This window comes from Rana temporaria, chromosome 13 (genome assembly GCF_905171775.1).
Source record: "Rana temporaria chromosome 13, aRanTem1.1, whole genome shotgun sequence".
NCBI lineage: Eukaryota > Metazoa > Chordata > Amphibia > Anura > Ranidae > Rana > Rana temporaria.
The window spans coordinates 101309195-101324783 of record NC_053501.1 but is presented as its reverse complement, the minus strand read 5'-3'; the positions used below and the strand labels follow the sequence as shown (position 1 = coordinate 101324783).

At 44.7% G+C, this 15589-nt stretch overlaps 1 protein-coding gene across 3 annotated transcripts in view; it reads right to left on the bottom strand.

Moving 5' to 3' along the window:
• Nucleotides 1-334: 334 nt before the first annotated feature.
• Nucleotides 335-15589, bottom strand: part of LOC120920159 (cathepsin S-like) — a 72970-nt gene continuing 57715 nt past the window's right edge. For all 3 annotated transcript variants that reach the window (XM_040332079.1, XM_040332078.1, XM_040332080.1), the window contains 2 exons: nt 11326-11431; nt 335-516 (listed from right to left, as the gene is read on the bottom strand). In XM_040332079.1, the coding sequence (XP_040188013.1) occupies nt 417-516; nt 11326-11431 (206 nt within the window). In that variant the 3' untranslated portion in view covers nt 335-416. The remainder of the gene's footprint in view (nt 517-11325; nt 11432-15589) is intronic.

Here is a 15589-nt window from a genome sequence, read left to right as displayed (position 1 = left end):
GCCGAGGAAACTGGTCGTGTGTACGGGGCCTTAGGTGGACTTCGCTGGCAGAATCATCAGGTATTAGTGGTACTTTGCAGGAGGACAGAGAAAACTAAGTTCAGATGCATTTATAATTAACTGCTACCGCACATAATGGGAGACCATGCAAAGGGGGTAGGACTTTGTGAGAAAAGGTGGGGCTTAGCTACTGTTTGTGGGTGTGGCTTAACATCACAATTCCAAAACATCCCAAACCTTTGTAAGAGAAAGCAACAATGCTTTCAGTTACTACCACCTCCTGTATATCTTGTTGGTTGTTTCTTCTGAAATAAAGAATCATTGATCCCTTGCATACATGACATAGATTGTTTTATTTTTGCAATGAAAAGCAGACTAAATACAAGATATGGAAAGCATATCCAACATTTCCACTTTCATACAATTGGATAGACACAGTGTCCGGCGATTCCGCAATGGTTGAAGCGATTTCTGGCCATTTTGATGTACCCTTGTTCACCCCAGCCTAGGCCCCAGCTGCAAAGAATGTATACAAATATTATTACAGATGCAGACATTTGGCACAAGCTTTTAATATTCTATACTTAATTCCAGTAGGATACTACTTTTAAAGTGGAGTTATCATTAAGTATGAGCCCCGGCTGTTCCAGCACTACCACTCTGAACTCTAATCCTCCCCTTCAGTAGACAACATGTGACCAACTGCTTAGGAACTTGGTCACATGAGTGGCCAATGTGGAATCTCAAGAGGCCATCCCCAAACTGTTCCCACAAAGTTGAGAGCAAAAAATTGTCCAAAATGTCTTGGTGTGCTGACGACTTAAGAGTTCCCTTCACCGGAACTAAGAACCACACTGGAACCACACCATAATCTCCCCTCCGCCAAATGATTTGTACCAGTGCACAACGCAATGTCCATAAAGACATGGATGAGCGAGTTTGGGGTGGAGGAACCTGACTGTTCTGACCTAAACCCGATAGAACACCTTTGGGATGAATTAGAGCAGAGATTGCGAGCCAGGCCTTCTCATTCAACACCAGTGCCTGACCTTACAAGTGCACTTCTAAAAAAATGGCCAAACATACCCATGGACACACTCCTAAACATTGTGGACAGCCTTTCCAGAAGAATTGAAGCTGTTATAGCTGCAAAGGGAGGGCCAACTCAATATTGAACCCTACGGACTAAGACTGGGATGCCATTAAAGTTCATGTGCGTGTAAAAGCAGGTGTCCCAATACTTTTGGCAATATCATGTATATATACACCTTTCTTACAATAGATTAAAGATCATATGGAATCTAGTGCCTAGAACCCTCATAAAATATATGCCCAATCCTTCAAGACATTCTTCTGGTCCTCAGCTTAGCTCTGCAGAGCGAGGTAAGTGCCAATACCCTGCTAAACAAGATTTGTTTCCCCTGGTTCAGACCTGCTCACATACTGAGGGTCAGAAGAGGCTAACACAAAAACCTTATAGTGACATGACAATGTATAGTAATTTTATCCGCAAATATTCTTTATGTAGCTTTACCCCGAAGGACCCACTTGGTATGATGGGTCCTCTGTTTTCTGCCACGGCTCTTTCACCCACATTACACCTAGCTATAAGTTGAAGGCTGCTCGCACCTGTGTAGGTGTCACACCTGTGTAGACATTAACCACTTGACCACTAGGCACGTAAACCCCCTTAATAACCAGACCAATTTTCAGCTTTCGGTGCTCTCACAATTTGAATGACAATTACTCAGTCAAACAACACTGTACCCAAATGAAATTTTCGTCCTTTTTTTCACACAAATAGAGCTTTCTTTTGGTGGTATTTAATCACCGTTGGGTTTTTTATTTTTTGCGCTATAAGAGAAAAAAGACTGAAAATTCTGTAAAAAATAATAATTTTTCTTTGTTATAAAATTTGGCAAATTTAGTATTTTTTTCTTCATTCTTTTGCTTAAATGTGAAAGATGAAGTTACGCCGAGTAAATAGATACCCATGCTATGAAGAAGCACTAAGGCATAGTGCGAAACGTCAGCTTTTCTTTTGTTGTGCTGTTTTTTGCTGTGGCATGTATTTTGTGATTTTTAATTAAAGGAGGAGTTTTTTTGGAGTGCGGCTGTCCCAGCTTTTTTCCTTCATCCTAACCTAAATAGATACCCAACATGTCACCCTTCAAAATTGCACACGCTTGTGGAATGGCGCCAAACTTTGCTACTTAAAAATACCCATAGACGACGTTGCAGGGTATTGCGGAGTATTGTGGGGTATTGTAGAGTATTGTGGGGTATTGTAGAGTATTGTGGGGTATTGTAGAGTATTGTGTGGTATTGCAGGGTATTGCGGGGTATTGTGGGGTATTGCGGGGTATTGCGGGGTATTGCGGGGTATTGCGGGGTATTGCAGAGTATTGCGGGGTATTGCAGAGTATTGCGGGGTATTGCCGAGTATTGCGGGGCATTGCGGAGTATTGCGGGGCATTGCCGAGTATTGCGGGGCATTGCGGAGTATTTTGGGGCATTGCAGAGTATGGGGGCATTGCAGAGTATGGGGGCATTGCAGAGTATGGGGGCATTGCAGAGTATGGGCGCATTGCAGAGTATGGGGGCATTGCAGAGTATGGGCGCATTGCAGAGTATGGGCGCATTGCAGAGTATGGGGGCATTGCAGAGTATGGGGGCATTGCAGAGTATGGGGGCATTGCAGAGTATTGCACAGGGAGGGATGGATGGCTGGCTGGATCTGTGACTGCATGTGTCACAGATCCAGCCCGCAGCAGCTGCTACTGCTTCCGCTCTCTCCCCTCTCCTCTCTCACACTGTACCGTTCGGTACAGAGAGGAGAGGGAGGAACCGGCGTCATCACATGACGCCGGTTTGTTTACTAGTGATCGCTCCGTCATTGGACGGAGCGATCACGTGGTAAATCGCCGCTATCAGCGGCGATTTACCGTGATCCGTGATCAGCCGGGTCCAGAGGACCCGGCGGTCACGGAGACTCCCGTGTGCGTGCGCGGGAGCGCGATTCTGGGAGGACGTACATTGACGCCCTCCCAGAGTTAAGCAACCGCCTTGTAGACGTATTTCGTCTATAGGGCGGTTGCTAACTGGTTAATATTCTACCACTCTATAGTAGTGCACAGAAAATAATCCACAGGAAATCGATGATAAATAAAGTAAGTATTGTGTAGCAAAGTAGAGTAAACATAATACACATACTAGTAAACAGGTCAAGAAATATGTTAGGTTTACTGAGGAGACTATTATCCTCACCTATGGCCATTGACTTAAACCGCAATAAGGCTAAACCCCATTAGACTACCATACACGGAATTGCTAAGAACAGTATCAACCATGAAAGCACGAATGACTCAAACAAAAGCATGACTGTAGCGCCTGGCAATAGTTATTCAGAAAAAAAGTCCTTAAAGGCGTTGTAAAGGTTCATGTTTTTTCACCTTAATGCATTCTATGCATTAAGGTGAAAAAACATCTGCGCATTAGCGCCCCCCCCAGTCCCCCAGTTTACTTACCTGACCCCTCGAAAGTCCCGCATCGTGAACGCGCTTGCTTCTCGGCTCAGTCATTGGTTGATTTAAATTAGCGCAGCCATTGGCTGGCACTGCTGTCAATCACATTCAATGACGCGGCGTGCCGGGGGCGGGGCAGAGTGATACAATGAGCGGCTATGGCCGCCGGCTGTATCACAGGAGCTTGCCCACAAGAACTCGTCACCATGCAAGCTCACTCGCATGAAGGTGATGAGTTCTTGCGAGGGGGAGCTGAGACAGCCGCCGAGGGACCCCAGAAGACCAGGTTTGGGGCCACTCTGTGCAAAACAATGTGCATGTGCACTGGTGCGCAGTCATGTTTAAACAGGTAGGGGCCGTCCCCAACCTGTTCCCACAAAGTTGGGAGCATGAAATTTGTGAATAGAACTAAGAACTAAGGAAATTTGACTTTTTAGAGGCAGACAGGTAAGTATTGTAAAACACGGTTTTTATTGTAGAATTTTTTTTTTTTTTAAAAGCAATTAATCACATAAGATTGTTTGAAACAACATTATTAAATGGCCCTTTCAAATGTTATAACATTTCCAATGGTATACAATTGTATCAAGATAATTCAAAACATACAAAAAAAGAAAGAGAAAAAATTGGAGATACAAATGTGGAATGGATAACCATGAAGAGGGTACAAATGTAGAAAAGAACTTGCTCTACATGTTACGCATCTGGAAATACTTCTTCAGGAGCATGAATGTAGAGGTGGCCATGTTAGGTGAACCAACAGTCAGCCTTGACACCAAGATACCGGCATTGTCTTAAAACGTATTACCAGTCAAGGGTAAATAATCATAATAATGGAAACGCAGAAGTACGGTATGTATATCTTTTGCTGGTAAGCAACAGGGAAATCCGGGAGATGCTCAGCTAGAGTATATAGACTGGTAGGATAGACCAGTGTATGTTATGGGCAAAAGGGACCTCGGTCCAATATGGTACCCAAAAATAAGCTCAAAGCCTCGGCGTCTTGAGTAGTAGGGTGCGAGCGGCAAACCTCCTGGATCCCCAGTAGTAATCTTAATTTTCTACAATAAAAACCTTTAGTGTTTTACAATACTTACCCGTGTGCCTCTAAAAGTCCAATTTCCTTAGTTCTTAGTTCTATTCACATATATTATCGGGACGTTGGCACACTGTTACTGCTGTATCCACAGTGTCACCCTGTGAGGATACACATAAAACCTAATTCTCCTTTAAAAAGGGAGCATGATCCTAGAACAATTTGCAGAGGTGACAGGGCTTAAAGTCAACTGGTTGAAGTCACAATTGCTTGCTATAGATGAGAATGCTAGGGGAGGGGCTTCGGCTTCTCTTCAGCGACAATGGGTTGATGATTTTACATACTTAGGGGTACGTGTCTCGAGGAATGTGGCTGACTTCCTTCCGATGAACTTGACCCCAGTAGTCAACTCAGTCAGGGCCAAGCTGAAAGCATGGGAGAACCTTCCTCTATCCCTGTTGGGGCGTGTCAATCTCATTAAAATGAAAATCCTTCCCAAGTTCACATATTTGTTTCGTAACTCCCCTCAGTGGATCCCCAAATCGTTTTTTTTTCCACCTAAATCAACTTTTCTCCTCCTTTCTATGGGGCCCACGCCCTCCCTGATTCAAGTTAACCACTCTCATGCGCCCTTGTTCGCAGGGGGGACTAGCATTCCCGGACTGCCACAAATACTTCATTGCGACTCAATTAGTCACTGCATTCTGGTGGCTTGTTCCGGATAAATCCAACTCGGCCTGGGCCACTGAAGCCGCGGTGTTGGGGTCTGCGGAGGCCTTGTCGAACCTCCTATTGCGGGGTCCGAGGGCTCCGTACAACCTGACCCCCCTCTATGTGCACCACCCTTAGGGCCTGGAGGAAGGGCCTGGCCTGTGAAAAATATCCCTCAACGGCAGTATCCTCGAACGCCCCCCTCTGGAACAATCCCACACTTAGTCACTTTCTTAACATCCCAGACCCGGTGGTGTGGACCAAATATCACAATAAAATTCTCTCGGATATCACCGCAGACCTCTCAATTTTCTCCTTTGATTGTTTAATGTCTAAACACAATGTCCCGCCCTCACATGGATTCAGATACCTTCAGTTGTCCCATGCTTTCAGGGCCCAGTTTCCACCAGGCGAAAGGCAACTGGTGCAGTCTGACTTGGAGTGGATTTTGCGCTTCGACTGTGCAAACAAACCCACCTCTGTGTTATATGCACATCTCCTCCGAGTCTCTTCTCCTGAATTGTCCAGGCTCCTCCAGCAATGGGGCCGGGATGTTCCGGAACTAGACTCTGAGGACTGGGTGGATATATGGGACTTCCCATTTAAAATACTGGTCTCCCTGAGAGATCGCCTTATTCAATACAAGATTGTCCACAGAGCGTATCTCACTCCCGCCCGGGTGCACCGGACGAGGTCCTCCCTCTCCCCGGAGTGCTGGCGTTGTGACCATGCTCAAGGGGACTACATTCATATTTTCTGGTCCTGCCCGGTCATAACAGTTTTTTGGTCACAAGTCTTTCTGGAGGTGAATGAATTGTTCAGTATCTCTATTGCCCCGTCCCCAAGAATATGCCTGCTGGGACTGGTGGAGGACCTGGTGCCCAGGGTGGCTGAGAGAACCCTGTTGGGTCTCTTGCTGTTCTATGCCAGGAAGTCCATCGTCCTGTGCTGGAAGCGTAGGGCCCCTCCCTTGTTGGGTCTCTGGAAAACACTTGTCAATAATGTGATACCCTTATACAAAGATACCTATGTACACAGAGGCTGTCCAAAAAAATATGACAGAGTCTGGTCTAAATGGTTGGCAGAACCCTCCACCGCGGCTGCGGATTAGGAGGCTTCTTTGATTTCTGATAGCGTTGCTTGAAGTCTTACTGAACCGGTGAACATGTTTCACTATCATCCTACCCCTGGAGCTTGAGCCAGACAACCTCATTGATGATGGTTTATTATGGTAGTCGCTAACTTCTATCGTGTCTTGGTTCTGTACTGCTACCTTGCGACCCCTGCGCGGGTCCTGACCGTGTTGTAAGCCAGATGTTGGCTGTGCTATTGTACGTTGTATTGTCTATGTGTTTTTACAAATAAAATAAAAAAGATTTTCAAAAAAAAAGGGAGCATGAAATTGTCTAAAGTGTTATGTGTAAAGTGGTATGCTGACGCCTTAAGAGTTCCCTTCACTGGAACCAAGGGGCCAAGCCCAACCCCTGAAAAACAACCCCATACCATAATCCCCCCTCCACCAAATGATTTGGACCAGTGCACAAAGCAAGGTCCATAAAAGACATGGATGAGCGAGTTTGGGGTGGCAGGAACTTGAGTCCCGACCTCAACCCAATAGAACACCTTTGGGATGAATTAGAGTGGAGACTGCTAGCCAGGCCTTCTCGTCGAACATCAGTGCCTGACCTCACAAATGCGCTTCTGGAAGAATGGTCAAACATTTCTATAGGCACCTTGTGGACAGCCTTTTTACACCTGAAGCTGTTATAGCTGCAAAGAATGGGCCAACTCAGTATTGAACCCTACAGACTAAGGCTGGGATGCCATTAAAGTTCATGTGCATGTAAACGCACATGAAATTTTGTAAATAGCGGCCTGGGAACCAGTCTGTATGATGAGAACACATTTTAGTGCACTCGGAAAAAGATTAGAGATTATTTGAAGAAATTCTCTGTCTCTTTAGCAGACTTTGGATGAAAATACATTTTGCACCACAGTGAGCAATCCTTATGTGAAGAAGCCAAATTATAGTACACTTAGGACAAGATTAAAACATTTATTTAGATAAAGTTTGGCGTCTCTTTTATAGACTTTGGATAGAAGTAACTGGTGTGCAAAAATTGGGCTTTGGGTGTTGGTGGTGCCGCCTTCACACTAACCCTATAGAAGTATTATATATTTTTATTTTTATTAACATCCTCATCATGCCAATATGCTGCGGCCGGGGGAACATGACTGCCAATTTGTTGTTTATCAGTATTCTTTGCTCTAGGCTCATGTTACTCCTATGGGCGTCCGCTGAATTTTTTTCAGGAGGGGACGCTTCGGCAGTGGCGATACACAGTCGCATTTTACCCTTTCTTCGACCTTTCAACCCCCTTCGCTATCGGAGGTTAAAAGCTCCACCCCCACGCTAAAATGTAAAAACGTAAAATGTAAAAACACCCGACTGTGCCCCCTGCATCTTTCAATATCTCTTTGTCACTACTGTGTATCACCTCTCCACAACTGCACCTCTGGACCCCTTTACATTACACAGCACCTCACAGCTCTGGACCCCTTTACTTTACACAGCACCCTGCATCACTGGACCCCTTTAGATTACACAGCACCCTGCATCACTGGACCCCTTTAGATTACACAGCACCCTGCATCACTGGACCCCTTTACTTTACACAGCACCCTGCATCCCTGGACCCCTTTACCTTACACAGCACCCCTTTTCTTTGACTGAAACACTACACTATATTGACAGTATATTTATTTCAGGTCTAGAAGAGGAACCTTTTGGAATGAGGGACAAATGGATTTGATTCCAGAAGAGGGACAGGCACTCTAAATAAAAGACAACTAGAAACTATGCCATAGGCTACAACTCTGTTGCGACTATCAGACGAGCCGAACTAGGGGGGCGGGACCTTGCACACCGACCCAGCTCAATGACATACAATACGAGCGCCGGAGGACAGAAGGAGGGGAGTGCTGCAGTCGCTGTATAAAGCGGCCCCAGGGCCAGTTCAGCCCTGCTCCTGGCTCTCCCTAGCGATTCCAGGGGGGGACAAACGACCACCCTTGCCCTATGGAGCGGACGCCCATGGTTACTCCCTTCCTCAACCTCAGAACCAATATCAGAACCAACTAATGCCTGTGCATCCTCAAAAAGAAAGTGGCATAGAATGCATCAAGATAAAAAAAAATCTGCCTTTACAATCCCTTGAAGCACCTGGAAGGAAAGCTTATAGAGGCCTGAGGGAAACTCAGGATACCCCAGTATGGGTTGGAGGGAAGATGGATATGGAGTAATTTTTAATTTTGCCATAGACTTCCGAAAAACTAGCAAGGTTGGACCGTCAAGAGAATGAGATTTCAGGTCCATCGGAACAGGTTGCCTGCAGCTTGGTAGGCTTTTCAAAGGGACATTGTTTTAAGGCTTACCCAGGTCTTTTTATGTGCATGTCTATTCCAGTCTATCAAGGGTACTAGGTGGATAGCAGTGTGATACAGGGTTAAACCAGTCATCGTAATTCCGCTGTGCAATTTTGGGTACTTAAGTACTTGGTGGCTTATATGAGGATGTCTGTTGGCCCAAACAAATTTAGTGAAGAGCTTGGAGGTGGAATTAAAAAAAAGGAACGGGGAATATGAATTGATAAAAAATTGAGCAAATTTTTTGGTAAAACTATCAACTTTATTTCAGTGGCCCAAACAAGGAGTGCCATTGAATTCTGTATTGCATTTGTAAAGTAAAGTTTGGAATTTCCTTAAAAGTGGGATAACATTTTGTCTAAATGTGCCTTGGAGTCTATGCAGAAAATCAGTCAAAAATCCGATCGTGCCAAAACGCGGTGACGTACAACACTACTACGAGCCGAAAAAAATTAAGTTCAATCCTTCCAAGCTAGCGTCGACTTGACTGAGCATGCATGGATTTTTGACCGATGGAGTTCCATTCAGAACGATCTGATTTTTGTATCGTTTTTTTATCCATAGGAAAAATTTAAAACATGTTCTATTTTTTTACACCAATGGAAAGAAAACCGATGGGGCCCACACACGATCGGTTTATCCGATGAAAACAGTCCATCAGTCTGTTTTCAATGGACAACCGATCGTGTGTATGCGGCTTTAGGTGGGTATCCCTTTGCATCCCACCAGGGTTTCCAAATCTCTTCATATTTCTTTATACTGTTTTGCCTGACGTAAACCGATATTTCCTTCCATATTGTCTCGTTCATGCCGCTCTCCCACTCTCTACTGCCATCTCTGTGCTATCAATTTCCTTGCCTGGAATAAACATCTAAGAATTGCAACCTGGTTGCGTCCAGGATTTCCCCTAAACAAAGCCCAGAACACATAGCCTTATACAGTATCCCTGTCTAGAGGTCCTCCAAATACCTGACCTAGGATTCCTCTTTCCAGTACCGCAATAGCTTTCGGCATCTCCAAAACATATGGATTAAATCCCCTTCTTTCCCACACCTGGGGCAACTGGCATCTGATCTACGGCACCAAAAGCAAAAAAAGCTTTTGGGGGGGTATAGTAAGCTCTGTATATCAAGAACAAATGAGACATCTTCTGGGAGGTTGAGAGTGAGACCAACGAACCCAATTCGAGAATTCTACTCCACTGTGAACCAGTTATAGTACCTACATACTGTTCCAATCTCCTCCTACTCGATGGGCCTCAATCCTTTCCAGGCTCCCTTTATAAATATGCGGGTATAAGCTGGGTATAAGCTGGAGATTAGGCCTTTTGAGGTTGTTGCATTGACTGATTGCCGACCGCCGCACGACAATATACGTCGACACAATGGCACAGACAGGCAAATAGGTGTAACTGTATGTCCCTTTAAATTTGCTGGCCATCGGGTGCCTCGTGAGTGCTCCCGTGGGAACTCGATGTTCCCGGGCGGCCCACGATTGCGGTCAGCAAAGGCAGAACAGGGGAATGCCTTTGTAAACAAGGCATTCCCCTGTTCTGCCTAGTGACACGTCAGGGATTTACTGTTCCCTGTGATCGGAAACGGTGATCGCGGACGTGTCACTGGTAGCTCCTCCCCCTAACAGCTAGAATCACTCACTAGGACACACTTAACCCCTTCAGCACCCTCTAGTGGTTAACCCCTTTACAATTGTCCCAAAAATGTGTCAAATGTGTCCGATGCGTCCGCCATAAAGTCCCAGTCACGATAAAAATCACAGATCGCCGCCATTACTAGTAAAAAAAGAATAATAAAAATGCCATAAAACTATCCCCTATTTTGTAGATGCTATAATTTTTGCGCAAACCAATCCATATACGCTTATTGCAATTTTTTTACCAAAAATATGTAGATGTAATACATATCAGTCAAAACTAAGAAAAAAATAGGTGATCAAATACCACCAAATGAAAGCTCTATTTGTGGGAAAAAAAGGACGTCAATTTTGTTTGGGAGCCACGTTGCACGACCGCGCAATTGTCAGTTAAAGCGACGCAGTGCCGAATCACAAAAAGTGGCCCAGTCATTTGGCAGCCCAATTGTCCGGGGTTTAAGCGGGTAAGTTACTTTCTGGAGCAATGGAATCTTGCTCCATTCAAGCGTCCTTTCCCTAAACTGTTCTCCAAGGGCATGCCTAATCTGTAGATATCTAATAAAAAGACTTATTTGGTATAGTATATTGTTCTCTCAATTCCTGAAAGGATTTAGGAGTACCATCTTTAAATAGCTGGTTAATGAAATATATTCCACAGCTTTCCCATTCCTTAATTGTCCCCATCTTCTGGATTTCTCCCAGGTTTCGATTCTCCCAAAAAGGGGCATACTCTGTTAATCCCCTATACCCCAACAATATCTTTGCTGTGATCCATACTCTCACCATGAAACTTAATGTACAGAGCCTATAAGGGAAAGAACCTGCCTCCATGGCTTCCACCATTGACCCATGCAGAGTGTTTTGTAGCAACATTTCCCTCCCTACATATCCCCCTTCCAACCTATTACTCCCTCCCATTGTAATTGTGCCGCCAGAAAGTAGCTCTGAGGGTGCGGAAGTGCTACCCCCTCTGTTTACCTGTTTTTAACCAGCCAATAGGCCGCTCCATTTTCTTTATCGTATCCCACTGCCAGTACTGCATGGATAAGGTTTCGTGGATTGCATTTAGGATCATAGTAGACACCTAGTTAACAAAAAGAAAGTATGTTGAAAAAAGGTCAACTTAAACTTCTGTACATACTAATAACTTAAATGTAAAAATAGTATTGACATACTTTATGGACAAAAATATGCCAAAAACTTGACAACCTTCCACTCTGTTGAGTGCAGATGCTTCCAGTGAAGGGTACAATTAATACTGTTGTGGACATTTTATGAAGATGTATTTAATATGTATTGTCATAGTGTAGCCCAGTGTTAGTACACCCGCAGCCCGCTCTTAAGAGCTGACTGGGGCAGACTGACGCTGGTTGAGTCCCATCTGGTAGTGGAAAACTTCCTGGGATTGGAGAGAGGTGTTTGCAGAGTGGGGGTATGTCCACCAGCGAAAGGGCCCCTGTGCATTGCACAGACATTCGTCTGGGGGGATATGTTTGCTCTGCAAGGACATTATTGGTTATAGGCAGACGTACGCCCTTGTCTCTGCTGTGTCTGATTAGCAAATGTCGAGATTCGTAGCGTATACCTGCAGATAGCCTCCCATCTACAAGGAACGGTAGTATAATCCAGGTATGAGTTGTTCTCTGGAAAAAACTCAGAATAAGGATTCCTATCAGCAGAAATACGATAGTCTTTGAGTTGTTATGGTCAGAGACGGAGTCCATGTTTGAAAGCCATGCGGCTTCTTTTTTATTTAGCTTCTAGGTACAGGGAACAGGAAAAACATGCATGCACACTGTCTCTGCTCAGACACACCCATAGGACTCGTTTAGCCATTATTCATTGGTTGTTTGCAGAGCTTTTTTTCTCAGAAAATAGGTGCAGGAACTCAACCAAGACCCGTTTAGATTTCACAAACAGTAGAAGGGTATTAAAGGGGCATTAAATACCAGAATTGCTTTACATACAGAGTGCAGAGTTCAGGGGGTTACAAAGCTGTCACTTGTAAACACAGAAACCAGACTTCTGCGTTTACAAGTGATTGTGGTGAGCAGGCACCAAAGGGTCTGAGCCAGAGGTGGTGGAACTGAGTTCCCCCAAGTTCCCCCTAAAAAAAAGCCCTGGTTGTTTGTATTAACTCATCCTGTTGGAAGGATTTCCTGTGATGTCATTTCCCATGGAGGAAGCTATTGGCTGCTGGAGCCATCACTCCCTGTTTGTCAATGGTTTTGTAATTTATGAATAAAAAGCCAAGGACACTGGTCGCTGGGGCAGTCATGCTGATGGAGCCGAGAACGTGAGCTTTGGGGATGTCTGTTTACTTGGGATATACAGGAAATAGAGTGCTTGGTAAAATGCATTATATCATTAGATGAGATGTGTGCTTATTAGCACAGGAGATATGGTGTGCGCATAGCATTCAAGGGCACTCTTGGGCACTGCCCAGGGGCCCCAGGCACATGGGGGCCCCACAATAATCTTACATAACATCATACTTACCAACTGTCCCAGATTTGCTGGGACAGTCATGCTTTTTACTTAACTGTCCCGATCGTATCCCAGGAAGCATCCCAGAACCTATACTCTGCCCTTCTGCAGCCCTCTCTGTACTGTGCCCTTCTGCATCCCCTCCTGTACTTTGCACATTGTGTTGACTAGTTTTTGATCCATGGAATGTTTTCCTTTTGTAAAATCGATTTTATTTAAAGTACTAATGAATATATATTTAATTCTATCAACTATTTATACTTTATTTCTTGAAGGTAGGTGTGCAAATTGGGGCAAGCTGGTAGGGGCCCCAGAGCATTACTTTGCCCAGGGGCCCATGATGCTATTAATATGGCCCTGGTGGTCATTGCAACATTTTTTTTCTCACGGTATTTGCTCAGCAATTTTTTTAATCGCATTTTTTTTCATAATTCTAATGCCGCGTACACACGACCGTTTTTCATGATGAGAAAAATGCACGCTTTAACGAGGGGGAAAAAAACGTGCATGCTCAGAAGAAAGTTATGAGACGGGGAAATTAGCAGAAGCAGCCCAAAGGGCAGCGCCATTCGAAAGGAACTTCCCCTTTATAGTGCCGTTGTACGTGTTGTACGTCACCGCGCTTTGCTCAAGCATTTTTTTCACGATCGTGTGTATGCAAGGCAGGCTTGAGAGGAATCACATTGAGAAAAACTTAGTTTTTTTCCATCACATTAATAACGGACGTGTGTATGCGGCATAACATTGCAGCCTGACAGGCCTGTACACATGCTGGGGCTGTGAAGCAAAGCTATTTTAACTTGGGCTGCAGAGCTTGACAGGCAGGGCCGCCATCAGAATTTATGGGGCCCCTTACACAGCTTCAGTCATGGGCCCCCTGGAGCAGAGAACCGGGGGGGGGGGGGGGTGCTGCCATCTGAAATTGAGAAGCGGGAGGGGGGGTTGCCGGGAATTGAGAAGCGGAGAGGGGCCCTTTACTAATTTTTTTTTATATATATAATATATATATATATATATATACAGTGAGGAAAATAAGTATTTGAACACCCTGCTATTTTGCAAGTTCTCCCACTTGGAAATCATGGAGGGGTCTGAAATTGTTATCGTAGGTGCATGTCCACTGTGAGAGACATAATCAAAAAAAAAAAATCCAGAAATCACAATGTATGATTTTTTTAACTATTTATTTGTATGATACAGCTGCAAATAAGTATTTGAACACCTGAGAAAATCAATGTTAATATTTGGTACAGTAGCCTTTGTTTGCAATTACAGAGGTCAAACGTTTCTTGTAGTTTTTGCACACACTGGAGGAGGGATTTTGGCCCACTCCTCCACACAGATCTTCTCTAGATCAGTCAGGTTTCTGGGCTGTCGCTGAGAAACACAGAGTTTGAGCTCCCTCCAAAGATTCTCTATTGGGTTTAGGTCTGGAGACTGGCTAGGCCACGCCAGAACCTTGATATGCTTCTTACAGAGCCACTCCTTGGTTATCCTGGCTGTGTGCTTCATGTCATTGTCATGTTGGAAGACCCAGCCTCGACCCATCTTCAAAGCTCTAACTGAGGGAAGGAGGTTGTTGCCCAAAATCTCGCAATACATGGCCCCAGTCATCCTCTCCTTAATACAGTGCAGTCGCCCTGTCCCATGTGCAGAAAAACACCCCCAAAGCATGATGCTACCACCCCCATGCTTCACAGTAGGGATGGTGTTCTTGGGATGGTACTCATCATTCTTCTTCCTCCAAACACGGTTAGTGGAATTATGACCAAAAAGTTCTATTTTGGTCTCATCTGACCACATGACTTTCTCCCATGACTCCTCTGGATCATCCAAATGGTCATTGGCAAACTTAAGACGGGCCTTGACATGTGCTGGTTTAAGCAGGGGAACCTTCCGTGCCATGCATGATTTCAAACCATGACGTCTTAGTGTATTACCAACAGTAACCTTGGAAACGGTGGTCCCAGCTCTTTTCAGGTCATTGACCAGCTCCTCCCGTGTAGTCCTGGGCTGATTTCTCACCTTTCTTAGGATCATTGAGACCCCACGAGGTGAGATTTTGCATGGAGCCCCAGTCCGAGGGAGATTGACAGTCATGTTTAGCTTCTTCCATTTTCTAATGATTGCTCCAACAGTGGACCTTTTTTCACCAAGCTGCTTGGCAATTTCCCCGTAGCCCTTTCCAGCCTTGTGGAGGTGTACAATTTTGTCTCTAGTGTCTTTGGACAGCTCTTTGGTCTTGGCCATGTTAGTAGTTGGATTCTTACTGATTGTATGGGGTGGACAGGTGTCTTTATGCAGCTAATGACCTCAAACAGGTGCATCTAATTTAGGATAATAAATGGAGTGGAGGTGGACATTTTAAAGGCAGACTAACAGGTCTTTGAGGGTCAGAATTCTAGCTGATAGACAGGTGTTCAAATACTTATTTGCAGCTGTATCATACAAATAAATAGTTAAAAAATCATAAATTGTGATTTCTGGAATTTTTTTTTTTGATTATGTCTCTCACAGTGGACATGCACCTACGATGACAATTTCAGACCCCTCCATGATTTCCAAGTGGGAGAACTTGCAAAATAGCAGGGTGTTCAAATACTTATTTTCCTCACTGTATATATATATATATAACATTTAGAAGAAAAAAAAAAAGGGGTGGGTTGCCACGCTTCCCTGACGGGTCAGTATTTGGCGCATTACAAATCCATTAAATCAATCAAATCCAGGGCCCTGGGGACCTCTGGGCCCTTTA